Source organism: Leopardus geoffroyi, chromosome X (genome assembly GCF_018350155.1).
Source record: "Leopardus geoffroyi isolate Oge1 chromosome X, O.geoffroyi_Oge1_pat1.0, whole genome shotgun sequence".
In the NCBI taxonomy this organism is placed as follows: domain Eukaryota; kingdom Metazoa; phylum Chordata; class Mammalia; order Carnivora; family Felidae; genus Leopardus; species Leopardus geoffroyi.
This window is the reverse complement of record NC_059343.1, coordinates 47,083,573-47,099,741: the sequence shown is the minus strand read 5'-3', so window position 1 is coordinate 47,099,741 and position 16,169 is coordinate 47,083,573. Positions and strand designations below refer to the sequence as shown.

Genomic DNA, 16,169 nt, shown 5'->3' with positions numbered 1-16,169 from the left:
ATCTTGGGTATGGGGGAGAAGGTTAAAAAACTTCGTGCATGTCAGGTTTTATTCTTTCACCTAACTCTGTTCTATCCACCTCAAAAAATAACCTAACCTATTTCTGGTCATGTGACAGACCATCAGTAAATACTTACTGTTATATTTGTCTCCCTTGACCTAGTCAATGTGCCTCACAAGGCCTCAGTCAGAGCTAGTGTGGTAGTTTGGTGTCATGCAAAAAGTGGGTCTTTGGTGCCAGACAGGTTTCCCTGAGTATGACTCCTTGAGCCATTTAACTCCAGGCCTCAGTTCTCTTAATGGGAATAGATTTGTGAGACTGTCCCTAGAGTGCCCAATACTGTGCCTGAAACAAAGACGTTAAAAAAAATGGCAGCTGCTATTATTAATTCTGTTCTTCATTTGAAGGCTGATCTGGCAACCAAAGTGGAAAAGATGAGACAGAGTATCCTTGAAGGAGTCAACATGAACCATCCACCACCTTCCGCTCTACTTCCGTCACCTACTTTTGTGCCTCCCATGGTGCCCCCTCTCTACCCTGTTTCACTTTATTCCCGAGCCATGGGCTCAATGCCACCTCCCCCTCAAGGAAGGAGCCGGGGATTCACAGGTCAGTACCTATGAGTGATGTATTTGTCATCCTCAATCTATTTCATAATAACCCATCTGGTAGTACCAGTCACAGAATCAGCAGTTTCATATATATCAGGCCCAATACTGTGCCTGAAACAAAGATACTGATCCTAATAACTCAAACAACCTTGGTGAAACAGGATTTTTTAATAGGGACATTTTGACATGAAGTATCAAGGTTCTGTGATCAGGTGGGAATGTCATTGCTATGGTTCAAGGTATTTGTTGTCCACTGTTCATCATTTTAAAAATAATAAAGCTGGGGAGGTTCTTGGGGGGCTCAATCTGTTAAGTGTCTGATTCTTAGCTCAGGTCTTGATCTCAGGGTCGTGAGTTCAAGCCCTGTGTTGGGCTCCACCCTGGGCGTGAAACCTACTTAAAAAAAATAAAGCTGGAAGTTTATCTAGGGTCATAAAATTCAGTATGCATATTTAGTTCAAGGCTCTACTTGGATGAGCAATGTGGATGTTTGCTCTGTTCAGTCAGGTAATGATCAAGTTTTACAAACCAGGGAGCCAGCCATTCAGTCCATTCCTTGAAGCTGACTTTACAGATCTTTGTTCCCATTCTTTGCATGTTGATTTTATTGTGTCTCAGAAGACAGCTTTAATTAAGGCTAAGTTCTCAGGAGATCCTTGCCATTGTCCCAGCTCCCAGTGATGCCTAGTCTCCAGTTACTGGTGGTTCATGAAGAGCCTTCTGCCTCCTCAAAGGCCACAGTAAGATCCCCAAAGGCAAGTCTTTCTAGCCCTCTTAGAACTGGCTAGTACCCTGGTACCTTAGACACTGTTATATGAATGAAGGGCTCTTTACTGACAACTGGCTAAATGAGTAGAGGGTTATTAACATTTGCTTTTTTTCCATAAACTAAAATTAAAGGTTTACTAGAACTGTGGATTCTATGAAGGCTTCCTTTTATGCCAAATTACAAAGCTCTACTGTGCTTGTGAGCTCATACAGACTGAGTTGGAATTTCCTGTTTTAAAGAGATATGCTATCTTGTCTTGAATTGGTTCTGGTTTTCAACTGTTGCTATTCTTGCTTATTAATTATAGATTACTTTCAGTTTAGTTTCATTATTTTCAGTTCAGTTTGCTGGTCTGGCTGATCCTCCATTGTGTAGTGATACATATTTGAATCAAAAATGGTTTAGGCCCACTTTAATATTAACTAACTGAAATTTGAATAAAAGCTTAAAAAGAAAAAGAAAAGTGTTTTTGGTCCAAATGAATAAACAAAAAGCAGAATCCAGACCCATAAACAGAGAAGGAACTTATGGTTGCCTTAGGGGAGGAACGTTGAGGGGATGGGCAAAATGGGTGAAGGAGAGTGGAATGAGTTATGGAATGAGTAAGTCACAGGAATGAAAGGCACGGCATAGGGAATAAGGTCAATGGTATTGTAATAGCATTGAATGGTGACAGATGGTAGCTGTACTGTGGTGAGCACAGCATAACTACAGAGTTGTCGAAGCACTAGGTTGTACACCTGAAACTAATGTAACATTATGTGTCAACTAAACTTTAATGCAAAGAAAAAAGAAAGGAAAATAGAAGTGGCATTTGGCTTATAATTTTCTAATAACTAGATTTTAGGACATTCATTCTTTCAGCAACTATTGAATAGCTACTATGTGCCAGGCCCTGTAGCAAAAAAAATGAATTGTCCATACCCCACTTGCTAAAGTAGATGTGTACACAGGGCACCTGGGTGGCTCAACCTGTTAAGCATCCTACTCTTGATTTCGGCTCAGGCCATGATCTCACAGTTCATGAGCTCAAGCCCTGCATTGGACTCTGCGCTGACAGTGCAGAGCCTGCTTGGGATTCTGTCTCTCCCTCTCTCTCTGCCCCTTCCCCATTTGTGCACGCACTTGCTCTATAAACAAACAAACAAACAAACAAACATTTAAAAAAATAAAGTGGATGTGTACAGAGCTTCAACCCCCTGTCCCTAAATTTGTTTCCACCATGAACCTTTGTTGTTATGACAGAGTGTTTATCATAGAGAAATGGAAATAAGCAGAGTAGGTGGGCTGTAGGATCTTTGTTTCCACTTCTTATCCTACCTTGCACTTAGCATTCATTACTTCCTTCTTCCTACCTCTCCAGGTCTCCATCCAATCCCTCCCCAAGGAGGAAAACTGGAGATTGCTGGGATGGTTGTGGGCCAGTGGGCTGGCAGCAGGTCCTCCAGGGGCCGAGGCTCTTTTGGCATGCAAGTGGTCTCGGTTGGTGGGCCAGGAAAAGGGTATGTATTCCAATAGGTTGGTATGAGCTAGTGTTAATCAAGGTGCTATTGGGAAAATATCCACCTATTGAATACTTCCATTAAGGTAAGAGGCATTGACTAACTTTCCATAAGAGGGTCAAACTTCCTAGAGGAGGTGATTAATTAAGTGAAGATGTGGGCTTTATATATTCCTCAGGATCACTTTTCCCCTCACTTTCTACAGGCATGGAAAAGAACAGACTGGTAGAGGATCCAAAGGACACAAAAAAGGAAATAAACAAGTAAGCACCGTTCTGAGATTATCTACCTTCTGTTTGATACATCTTGTCTTTTCAGCTAACTTGCAAATGATCAGATCAGGCCAGAAAACTGTGAGTTTTCCTAGCTACTCCCAGCATTTGATTTCATTCCCTCGCTCTCTAGCTGTGAGTTAGTGAGTGTTAACTGCCCACACTGTTCCCACAGTGCTGCAGAGTGTCATCTTTCTCCCTGAGTGAAGCCACAGGATAGAAACCAGGTACTGTGTCCTGAACACCTGTACCTAGCATAGTATGTGCTACATGCAGCCAGAAAAGGGGCCAAAGTGAAGTTAACAGTGGGATTGCCAGCTTCTCAGGGTTTTCTGAGGGCTTTCTACCAGAGATGCTTAGAAAATTGGACTTTGGCCTTTGCTGAATATGAGAAGGAAGGAGTTGTTGCCATTTTGCTTATTCCTGATGGCTCAAAATGGTCTTAAACTGTCCTCTAATGTACACCGTGAACTATAACAGTTTCCACTGATGTTCATTAGACATATCCCTCTCCCCAAATATCATGACCTGAGCCCATATCAAGAGTTGGACAGTTAGCCAGCTGAGCAACCCAGGCACCACAGGATTCTCCATTTTAAACAGAGGAAACTGAGGCTCAGAGGGATGAAACATCTTGCCCAAAATTATCCATCAAGTCAACATCCAAGTTGCCATTCCAGCCTGAGCTGACGATTCCAAAATCCTGCCCTGTCCTGATTGTCCTGATTCTACTACAGTATAACAACTCTAATTGTTAGAGACAAGACTCAGACTTAGGTCTGGCTGACTCTAATGCATATGCTCTTAACCATTTCTACCAGAGCTTTCTTCATGTAAGTGTAAGCTGTAAGGGAAGCCATGATATCAGAAGTTTGCTTGGGGACATGGAATCAAAACAATAATATTAGCTAGCATTTATTGAGTTCTTACAGTGTGCCAGGAACATCACATTCTAAGTGCTTTACATGGAGTGTCTCATTGAATCCTTATAGGAATGTAAAAAATAGGTACTGTTATTATTATTTTTTTTACACATGAAGAAACTAAGGGAAAAGAAGGGATTGTGGATGATCATAAGTTTCTCATTGCTAAGATTACTGGGGATACTGTTATCTACTCCAGAGGTAGCCTGTCCAAGGAAGTTCTCATGTTGACTTTGTTTTTAGCTAAAGCATCATCCCTGGACAGTGGTGCTGTCCATCTCATGAACCGTGAGATCATGATCTGAGTCCAAATCAAGGGTTGGACACTTAACCAACTGAGCCACCCAGGCGCCCCCTACTTCATTCTATCTGAGTGTCCTTGAGAAATGTACTTTAATCTTTCTGAGCCTCAGCTCCCTCATCTGTAAATGGTGCATAATATCTACCATTTAGGGTTCTGACTAGTATTAGAAAAATACATTGTAAAGCTTTATAAATGATATCTATGTCATTATGTTGTTGTCTCAGCCATTGAGTTTCAGTCAAATCCATCTGTGGTCACCCTAAGTTCTCAGGACAGTTATCAGAGCACACTTTACTAGGTGTTTACAGGCTTTGGGCTTTCTGATGTTTTTGAAGAACTGAAGCAGCTTCTGCAAGCTAGCTTACGAACATGCTTGGGAACTGTCAGTCTGGGATTACCATTTCAACTGAATATATCTGTTTTTGACAGAGCACTTCAGATGGAGTTTCTAAATCCCTAGAGCCTCATCAGGGTCGGTCCCACTCACAGGTAAATGGAAACAATGGCACATTGATCAAGGAAGAGAAGAGTGATCATCATCTTCCAGCTCCATCACAGTGTGCCTTATCCAGAGACAGCAACGTGTGTACTAATGGTAACCGCTACTTCCCCGTGAAGAATGGGGAGAAGAGCCGCTTACGAGAGCAAAAGCTAGGAACTGTGGCACAACAGAAGGAGGAATAATGAGCAGAAGATGGCTTCAGCAGATCAGGAAGAGAGGAAAACCTTTACCTTTCTGATTGTAGGCCCAAGTTAGAGGAAGACATAAATGCTTACCCTAGATTTATCCAAGATTTTGTTGGGACATCCTATTGTATTCATCTTTTCCCTTTCCCTGTCTTTTTCTGACCTCCAGACTTCGTGGTCTGCTTCTGGGGAAGCTCTGGTAAAAGATGAATGGCAACAGGACTAGGTCCTATTCTCAAGTAGAATATGTAATGCCAGTATTCTCTTTGCCTCCCCTGGGAGTGTAGTAAGGCAGTGTCTGTCAGAAATCTGGTGTCATCATGTAAGGCCCTATAGAAAAGCTCCAGCTTTTGTTTTCTGAGTCTTCATCATGTTACTCTTTACAAAACTTGTGGGATGGAAGGGACTGCTGTCTGTGGCTTCCTACCTTGCTTTTTTCTCTATGAATTCGTGAGACCTTGGTATATAATCAGTATCTGCCTTCCTCTCGTTCTTTCCCCCCATTCACCTAACCCAGGATTTTATACAACCGCCTCTAACTCTGGCCTGACAATCAGATAGGTAAATGTTTTCAGGGAAGTGAAATAGTATTGGTTATTTTATTTTATTTTATTTTATTTTATTTTTTATTTTATACACTTAAAAAAAAAAACTACCAATGGCCTTTGTACTGGGGGATTCAAGTGAGTCAGAAAAGTACGGGCAGATTTTTCCTGCCTCTGAACTAATGCATTGTTTGTAAAATAGAAGATGTGGTGCAGTTCACCCACTCCCTGCTGCCCACACCCTGAAAGGGTGGGAATCAATGTAATGAAACTGAGTACGAAAAGGAACTCAAAAGATGGTGTGTGCGTGTGTGTGCGTGTGTGTGTTTGGGTATGGGCGTGTGGGTGTATGTATATATGAATGTGTGTATCTATATGCATACACATACCCTTTATATAAAGAGACAGATCTATTTATCTATACATATTTTATATATATAAATATATGTGTGTGTGTGTGTATGTGTGTGCGTGCACACGTACCTACATACATGGTGATGTCCCAGAAGATTTGCTGAATTTCCCAGAAATGCTTCCACTGCTATGGAGTGGTGGGTTTCAAAAGACCACATTTTAAAATCCTTACTGAGTCACAGCCCATCGGTTATGAGAAGATGGGCTTCTCTAAAGCAGACAAAAAAGTACTTTCCAGAGATTGCCCATTCAGAACAACAAACTGTTGGGTTGTCACAAGTTTAATCTTGAACGGAGTCCTCACATCCCATATAGTGAACAAGAAGGTTGGAATGGGGTGGGGAATATTTGGGCATTTCCTTCTGCTAGAGCAGCCTAGTTCAGAGAGAGAAGGGGGATGGGAGGTGATTACCAGGGCTTGCAGTTAATTTGGAGGAAATCTCATCTGGAGCTTCTGGGTCAAACCGACCTCAGGCTAGAATTGATTGCCATGAATCCCTGAAGGAGAGAGAACTAGCATTGGAAAGATGGGGTAGGGAAGTGTGAGGAAATCAACAATTTGGTTTTACATGCCTAGATTGTTTTATTTGTTCATTGACATTTTGACTACTGGATCTTTTCATTTGCTTTGCAAGGAAGACTTCAGAGGACTCTGGCCCAGGCCTTTGGGGGTACTCTGTAAAGGTTCCCAGCCCCTGATGAGGCCAGAATCTTCCCAGGACAAAAAAGCTGTTCTTCCCTGCCAGAGATACTCTTGAGGCAACCTTGCATTTCCAGTTTCCCTCCTCAGCAGCTTAAGTATGAGGGATGGGAACATGGCTTACAACAGATTAGCATTGTGTCTTCATTCAGGAATTGTGGCTTTCAGCCTCACACATCTCCTTTTGGGCTTTGTGATACTCTTGCCCAAGAAGTACCATGTCTACAGGAATTCAACTGACTAGACTTCTAGCAGGATTTCTCTCTCTTTTTGAAAAACCCCATGCACCTTAACCCACAGTAAGTCCTTGGTGATTATTTTCCAGACAACCAAAAGTCTGTTTGCTTACTGCCCACTTACAATGAGCGCATCATGAGAGATTGAAAACAGTCTCAGACTGTTTAATCCTAGTCTAGCCCAGTTTAAGAGAACCCACAACTTGTAGGGGGAGGGAGCCCTTAGAATGTCTCTCCCCCTGCCCAGACACTTCTTACATAAACCAAAGCAAGATGACAAAAGTGAACACCTAGCAAAATATAACCAGAAACAAAGTGTACAAAAGCCTCCTCTTTGGAATTTGCTCCTTTAATTTGGTCCCCCCCCCCCCTCTTCTCTTGGGCCTGCTCAGACTTTCACAAAAATCTTGAAGGTTAGGATTTCTATGTCCAGCAAGAGAGGGTTTCGGTACTGAACTTAGACAGCTTGGAAATTTCTTTCTGGAGCCAAAGAGGGAGGGATCCTTTGAATCTCTAAAAATAACCAGAATTACTGAGCTGAGTTAAATTAAATATATAGACACCATTTTCTAATAGGAAGTACTTGGAGTTATATGGAAAGGTATTTTCTTCAGTTGCCATTTCTATGCATCTTGAATCTATTCGACACAATCAAGTGACAGTATTGTTAACTCTCACAGCCTTAAGAAAATTTATTTTGTAGGCATTCACTGTGAGAAGTAAAATTGCTGCTTTGACAGGGGTGATTCCAGTTTGCCAAAAGGCTTGCTTTTCTCCCTTTCACACCCCTCTGCTTTCTCCTAACCTGGCCAAGGGTGAAATAAGTGGCTCACTTCCAACCTTGATTTTTATTTGGATTCAGCATTTTGGGTTTGGAAGGTCATAATAAAGAACCATAAAGGGCCATATTCCTGTATTTTAATTTATCCACCAAAATCTACAGTTTTGAAGCCAGAAAGGCTAAGGTTCATTACTGGAAGATGAACTTTTTCTTACCTGAGGACAAATTGGGGAAGGTGGGTCTGATCTTTGCTGCTAGTACCATTTGAAGAGACTGTCATCCTTTACTTGAGGCTCCATTTCTGACTATGATGTGTGTGCCTCTCTTGAACAAAGTCATATAGGAACCCCCAGAAACAACCCCTTGACCTTGTAGGGCCACAAGCAAAAGCAACCCTGGTTGTATATAGCCACTGACTCCCAAGGACTTGGCATCTTGATTTCTGCTGGCCTGTCTTGGGGTCAGCCTAAAATTCCCACCCTTATTCAGTGGCCAGTCTGGCCTGAACCAGGCCTGACAAACTTTTGCTCACTTGCATCATTTTCTTTCTGAGCCAGGAGGACTTCAGGTAGACTTTAAAGCCCAAAAATGGCACTTGGTTTGGCCAGTGACATTTGATTTTTGTCTCCATCTTGATTTTCTGGCATCATTGGCCAAGTCACATGAACTTTTTTTGATCACTGAGAAAAACAGCCAGACAAGGCATTAGGGAGGGTGGTTAAGGTGGGGGTGGGGGGGTGGGGGGAGGAATGCTTACTTAGGGTAGGAAGAATGTGGAAGTAACTGTTTGGTTATAGTGATCCAGTCCGTTGGAACCTTAGAAGGCTTGTGTGGGCATGTCAGTGCTACCCTTTCAGTCTCTAAGACCCCCACACTTCCTTTGAAATGACAACACAAGTAGACCACAGTTTAAAGTAGCTAGTGTAATTCTACTAAGGTTTAATCATTGTTACTTGTTCACTTCCTAATGCATATTTCCTAAATATGCTTGGGGTTTGAGGGCAGGGGGTAAGTTTTCACTGTTCCATTGTATGTCACTCTCTATTATTCTCCCTCTTGTGACTTTGGCATCTTTAATTTGACTTTCCACTTTCTTTCCCTTGGCTTACTGCAGTAGTCTGCTGGGGCAGGTAGAGCTCAGTGCACTTATTCCCTTATTACTGCTAATTACCCTCAATATTGTCAGAGGTCATTTTGATGTTCTAAGAAGATAAATTCTTTTTTTTTTTTTTTTTTTTTTTTACAAAATCATCTTTTCCAAGTTAAAAGCAAAGTAAAATACCCCCTGTGCTAGGGTGCCCATTTCAGCTTTTGACATTGCCCTTGTACTTTTTAGATGCTCTTTTGTCTGTGTTGGTAGTAACTAATGACTAGTGAATTTTCATGTAAATGAAGCAAATTAAATATTTCAGATTTTATTAATCTTTCATAACCCTGCCAAATCTGATGACTTCATTTTAGTTACTTCCCAGAAGACACCTCCCCTCCTTTTATTTTATTCTATTCTCTTCTATTTTTAGAATAACATACTAGGTTAAAGAAACTTTAACTGCAAGGAGTCAATGATTTTTAGTGCTCCCTGATAAATGATGTTATTGACAAAAGTAAATTCTTCCATTGTTTTTTCCTGTGTTAATATCTCTTCTCTTGTGCTCTTGACAGTGTATTTAGTGGATGGATAATATGTATTTCTCTTTCCCATTCCCAGATTCCAAATTCCCTGCCATTTTGGCCCACCTCACCACAAAAGCTCCATAGTTTATTAATGTAAGTTTGAATGGATGCTTCTTAGGGGAACCTGCAGGAGTTTCTGGAAGTGTTTCAGAAAAGAATGAAAATGTCTCAGGAGTTCTTCTGTGATGGAAATTGGTCTGTTGTTCTGTTAATGCTGATGGAAAGAAACTTACAGTGCTTAATAAAAGTCTATTCTTTTAGTAAAAAAACTGAAATAATTTTGGGTGTGTGCAGTTTACTTTCTTCCCCCATCTGGATCCCTTTCTGCAAGTGGGGGATATGCTTGTCTCAATTCAGAAGTGTTACACAGAGAGTTAGGAGCCTACTTGTAATTAAAGAGAGCACGCAATGGAGCCAGTATAAGAATCACAAAAGGAAGGGCATATATAGCTTCCAGCTGAACTTCTTTATTTGGATGTTCTAAAGGCACTTTTGACTTTTCCCAAACTGAACACATCCTCTCTTCTGAAGCCTGCTCCTCTCCATGAGTGATGCTACCTTCTACTCAATTTTCTAAATCACAAACCAACCTGGGAGTTATCCTAGCCTCATTTCTAAAAGCCAACTCATGACAAGATCTGTTGGTAACACTCAACCATTGTTCTGTTTCTCACATCTATCTGTCTCTCTTTTGTCTCAGTTGCTGTGATTCAGTTCAGGCTTCTTCATGTCTCACCTGAATTGTTATAGCTGCTCCCTGGCCTTACTCCTAACCAGGCAATTTTTAAGCAACATTTTGTGTTTAAGTGTATGTGCCTTTCCCCGGTGAGAGGGCCTATACTTTTTTTTCGGGTTCTTAAAGAAGGCTATGACTCAAGAGACGAAGAACCACCGATTTGATCCACCATGTGTACAGCTTCCAGAGTAATCTGTCCTTCTAACATGCTGTACCCCCACCTCCATGGTCCCTTCATGATCTTGCCCCTGACCACTTCTCTAGCCTCATTTCCTACAACACCCAACCTACTTCAGCAACATTAAAGTGCATCCTGTGCAGCTATTAATATCCATTTCTTCTCATTTGCTTGTACCATTGCCTAGAATGCCTCTCTCCCCTCGTCTCTGGTGCATTCTCAACTTTACCCCCCCAAGATTCAGCTCATATCCTTGTGATTCTTTTCCTGATCCCTGATTAGGGATCCCTGTACAGATTCATCACACCCAGTCCCTATATCTGTCTCACCTGAAGACAGACCAAGGGGCACATCTATGCCCCTTGATTAAACTTGACCATCTCTGTCTTCTTGGCACCAACCACCCAGCATGCACTTAGTAAATGTTTGATGACTAAACCAAGGGCAGCTAAAACACCTTTGAACATATTCCCTGGTATAAAGCAGATTGTAGACTTCTAAGGCAGGATATGTTGATGGCAAAAACACACAAAAAAAGTTTGAGTATGAAGGTTCAGCACTGAATGGTATTCATTTAAATGTGTTGTGGGGCTATGAAAAAAAAACCCCTGAGCTCTGAGTCACCTTTGAGCAATAGAGGGATGCTTGGAGCAGAGTCTGAAGCCAGGACTCGTGGGCATTCTTGTTACCTTACTGCTTCCACAGAGTGACACTAGCTGGGCTTGGCCTCCCTCACTGCTCTGTGCCTTGTGTGTACAGATTACAAAAGGAAATAGCTGAGTCTAAAGGTGAGCATTAAAGGCTTACTGAAACTTGTAAACACATTACCCTTAAATGAAAACTCTATTATTTGTAATGTACTTTGTTTCATATTGGATTCATTATGGCTACAGATTCCTTTTCCTAGCCTTTGATCTTTGGGTGTTGGGACTCAAAAAATTAAAAGAAATCTTTACCATTTGGCTTTTAAAAGTTACCATTTATTGGGGCACCTGGGTGGCTCAGTCAGTTAAGTGCCCAACTTCAGCTAAGGTCATGACCTCATGGTTCATGGGTTTGAGCCCTGCATCAGTCTCTGTGCTGACAGCTCAGAGCCTGGAGCCTGCTTCAGATTCTGTGCCTCCCTCTCTCTCTGCCCCTCCCCCACTCGCATTCTGTCTCTCTCTCTCTCTCTCTCTCTCAAAATAATAAAAAAAAAAAATTTAAGTTACCATTTATTGAGGACCTATTGGGTACCAGGTGTAGTACTAGACTCTTGTACATTATTTATAGTCCTCAAGCCAGTCTGCAAAGTACTATCCGCACTTTATATGTGGGCAAACAGATTCAATGGTGTCCAGGTTTGTTCATACACAGCTAATGAGCAATAAAACCAGGGTTCTAAATCTAAGTTTGTTTTGACTAAGTAGATAACTTTGTTTCAGCCTGCCAGCATTCCTTCTTTTTGGCAGTTAAACCCAGGTCTTCCCTTTGGGGTAGTGCTCCTCCCTGTCTTGGGGTAGAGGTGGGTTGATGGTCAGTCACGTGGCTTCCCCTTCCCCAGTGGGATGGGTATATGATCTGAGCAGGGCCAGTTGTGCTTTTTCATGGATTGGAGGGAGAAGTGACAAAATGTATCTTCTAAAATCACAAGTATTAGGAATAATGTGAGCCTAGAATGTTGCCCTGTATTTACATCTTCTACAACTAGTCTTTTGTGTGTGAGAAATATGAGAATTCTGTGGTCATTTATTAGGAACAGATTACAGAAAGTGACCTATGCCTGAGAGAGGTCTGGGCAGTTTGTTTTACACATATGTATACATTCTCATTTCATTATTCGGTCCTTCTACATTAATAATCTCTAACTCTAGAAAAGGGGAGTGTATCAGTCAGGATAAGCTAGGTTTTTCTGCAATAACCCCAAAATCTCAATAACATAACAGAGGTATACTTCTTACTCATATATTTCCAGCATGCATTGGCAGGGGAACTCTTCATCTATAGCCACTTGGGAACTCAGACTCACAAGTCCCATTACTGGGTCAGGGCTTCCCCTGTGACCATGTGACCAAAATGCATACTCTTAGAGCTTAAGGTGGCACACATCTCTTCTCTCTTTTCAATGTCCAAAGCAAGTCACATGTTTTCACCTACTTTCATAGAAGTGGAAAAGTACAATTCTATGTGCCTGGAACAAGGGAGAGGTAAGTTTGGTGAGTTGCAATAAAAGCACCACAGAGACAAATGACCCATTTCTGGGCAGAACTGATTCATCACATTTTGGCTGGTTGCCATTATCTAACCACTTGAGTCATTATATCTAAAATTTGGAATGAACTAGTGAAGCATTCATTCCCATTCGTGTCCTAGGGATTCTCTGCATGCGGCTGTAGTGAATATAATCTGTTGGTAACACAAGCATTTGAGCTTTGCTCCCCTAGCCCACCTTGTGGGAGTGGTTGTGAGGATTAAGTGACATAGCGTATGTAAAGTGCCTGGCATATAATATAGCCTTGATAAATGTTAGCTATCATTGTGGGTTTGCTGGGAGATGGTAATAGATGAAGACTTTATGCTTCCAATTCCTGACTTCCTCATAACACATTCCTTCCTAGCCTGTAATTGGGTGCCAGTCCTTCCCATTTGAATGTGGCTGCTTCCAGAGGTGACCATTGTGCTCCCAGTCACCAAGCCCAGGGTGTTCATACAGGCCTCATCTCATTGAGAACTTCCATAGTAATTGACACTGGAACCGAGCCTATTTTCTTTTTTTTTTCTTTTTTTTTTTTTTTCTTTTTTTTTTAAATTTTTTTTTTTAACGTTTATTTATTTTTGGGACAGAGAGAGACAGAGCATGAACGGGGGAGGGGCAGAGAGAGAGGGAGACACAGAATCAGAAACAGGCTCCAGGCTCCGAGCCATCAGCCCAGAGCCCGACGCGGGGCTCGAACTCACGGACCGCGAGATCGTGACCTGGCTGAAGTCAGGCGCTTAACCGACTGCGCCACCCAGGCGCCCCAACGAGCCTATTTTCTAAAACTCTCTGGCTTCCCTTAACATCTCTCTCTTTCTTTTGGACTACTTTGAAAAAAAATCATGTAATATTTGATAAATACAAAAGGCTATATGTAACATACATTATGAGATTAGATAATAAAATGAACACTCATGAGCCCACTGCCCAACCTAAGGAATATTCCATCTCCCTATCTTCCCCCAAAGGTAACTGGTATCTCGAGTTTTGTTTTCATTCCCTTGTTTTTTTGTTTTTTAAGTTTATTTATTTCTTTCCAGAGAGACAGAGACAGCATGAGTGGGAGAGGGGCAGGGAGAGAGGAAGAGAGAGAGAGAGAATCCCAAGCAGACCCTGCACTGCCAGTGCAGAGAGCAACGTGGAGCTCGAACTTAGGAAACCTCAACATCATGAGCTGAGCCAAAACCAAGAGTCGTATGCTTCACCAACTGAGCCACCCAGGTGCTCCCTTTTTCTTTTTAAATATGTTTATTGCATAAGTAATTATCTCTGAACAACATATTGTTAGGTTTTACTTGCTTTTTAATTTTATAAAAATGTAGGGGCGCCTGGGTGGCTCAGTCGGTTGTCTGACTCTTGGTTCCGGCTCAGGTCATAATCTTGAGGTCCGTGAGTTTGAGCCCCACATCGGGCTCTGCACTGCCAGTGCAGAGCCTGCTTGGGATTCTCTCTCTCTCTCCCTGCCACTTCCCCACTCGCATTCTCTCTCTCTCTGTCCCTCAATAAATAAACTTAAAAAAATAAACATGTAATTATTATGTAGTCCTCTACAACTTCCTTTGCTCACTCAACTTGATTTCTCTGACTTAAATGTGTTGTTGCATTAGTTGTAGTGTATTTTTTTCACTTCTATATAGTATTCCACTTTACGGATACACCACAATTTATCTAGTTATTCTCTGTCCAGTGGAAATATGGGTTTCCATTAATGTTGCTGTGAATACTTTTGCACATGGCTCCTGCTGGGACCTAAGGTTTACAAATGTTCACCTTTATAAGATAATGAAAAAGATATTATTTTGTGGAAAAAATTATTTTAAAAAGTAGTATTAAGTGGGAATAATACCTGCCTTGCCTCCCTTACAGATAGTTGTGAGAATAAAACAAGCCAGTGGATGTGAAAACAGTACATTAAGAAGACATACTGGTTTTGAGTCCAAGCTCAAACTCCTAAAAGTTGACACATATGCATACTAGTCTAGGACCAGAAAGACCAAGACTATTCATTGTCAATTTAAAGTATTTCTATAATTTTCTGAGAAAAAAGGCTAGATTCTTGGATACCTAGCACCCTTTCCTTGTTTAATCCAGTAATAATTCCTCAGTTTTCCAAGGATATACCTCTGTTCCATTTTTGGAAGTTTCCTCAAGTGCCCTGTTCTCCCCAGCCAGATTACTGGGGTTTGTTAACTTTGTTGTCATAGATTTGTTTGTTTGCTTGTTCTTTAAAGACTCCTTTTACTTCTAGTAAGTCCAGCATGATAAATTGATTCCAAAAATAGCCACAATTGTTCACAACTTCTTGTACCTACACCTTCTACAGCTCCTCCCATTAACAGATGGCATCTGTTTCTCCACCCTTCAAATCTGGATTATTTTGTTTCAGTCAATAGACTGTTGCAGAAGTGATAATTGTGCCAGTTCCAAGCCTAGGCCTCAAGAAGGCTTGCATGCTTCTGCTCACTCTCTTGAACCCCTGGAACTACCATGTGAACAAGCCTGGGCTAGCCTTCTGGAAGGTGAGACCCAGTTGTCCAGCTATACCAGACAAGACCACCCTAGACCTGTCAACCCCCAGCCAACCCACCAAAAGACCACAGGCACATGAGCCCAGCCAATATCAGCCAAGCCTGGTCCCAAACAGCAGAGCTATATAGCCAATGCATAAATGGTTTGGTTTCAAGCCCCTTAGTTTTGGGATGGTTTATTATGCAGCAGTTGCTAACTCACATATCCAGCAATACAATAAAAATTATGTTTTATGCAGGATCAAATTGTTCTGGTAGTAGGAGGGCCCTTCAGAATAGTCTTCTGTACTGCTGTACTGCCTCTCTACTTCATTTCCTTCCTTAGCCTGTCTTAAGATCAGCAATTCTCAGAGGCGCCTGGGTGGCTCAGTTAAGTGGCTGACTTTGGCTCAGATCATGATCTCACAATTCATGTGTTTGATCCCTGCACTGGGCTCTGTGCTAACAGCTCAGAGCCTGGAACTTGCTTTGGATTCTGTGTTTCAGTCTCTTTCTGCCTAATCCCACTTGCACTCATTCTCTCTCTCTCTTCCAAAAATAAATAAACATAAATTTTTTTTTTAAAAAAAGATCAGCATTTCTCAGAGTTTCTGTTCTCAGCCATCTTCTCACTATTCTTTCTCCTTGGTGAGATTTATCCCATCCCATGGCCTCAACTCTTACCTTTAAATAGCTGACTTCCAAATCTACCTGTAGAGTTCAAATGGTCTGATGGACAAGTCCATATAATACTCCCCCAGAAAAAGTATAACTCAATATGTTTAAATGTGAAGTCTTGCTACCACTCCTCCATTGTTTCCTATACCTCCTCCTATCTCCAGTTTGATTCCTCTATCTCTGGTTAATGTCATCCAGGCCAAAAACATGATCCCAAACTCTCCTCATCCAATATGTCCATTCTACTGTAGTATCTTATATCTGTCCCTTCCTCTCCATCTTAATCGCCCCCTCCCACACTTCCTATTTCTTCTTCCTCTTCACTTCTTTTTTTCTTGCTATCAAAGTTTGATCAGTGGTCCAGCAATATTAACGCCACTTGGGACCTACTAGAACTGCAGAATAGGGGGACCTC

General features: G+C 41.6%; 1 protein-coding gene across 1 annotated transcript in view; it reads left to right on the top strand.

Moving 5' to 3' along the window:
• Nucleotides 1-9,698, top strand: part of FAM120C (family with sequence similarity 120C) — a 126,850-nt gene extending 117,152 nt beyond the window's left edge. Inside the window, exons 13-16 of the mRNA XM_045472954.1 lie at nt 409-610; nt 2,745-2,883; nt 3,089-3,146; nt 4,812-9,698. Coding sequence (XP_045328910.1) covers nt 409-610; nt 2,745-2,883; nt 3,089-3,146; nt 4,812-5,066 — 654 coding nt within the window. The 3' untranslated portion in view covers nt 5,067-9,698. The remainder of the gene's footprint in view (nt 1-408; nt 611-2,744; nt 2,884-3,088; nt 3,147-4,811) is intronic.
• Nucleotides 9,699-16,169: the final 6,471 nt, after the last annotated feature.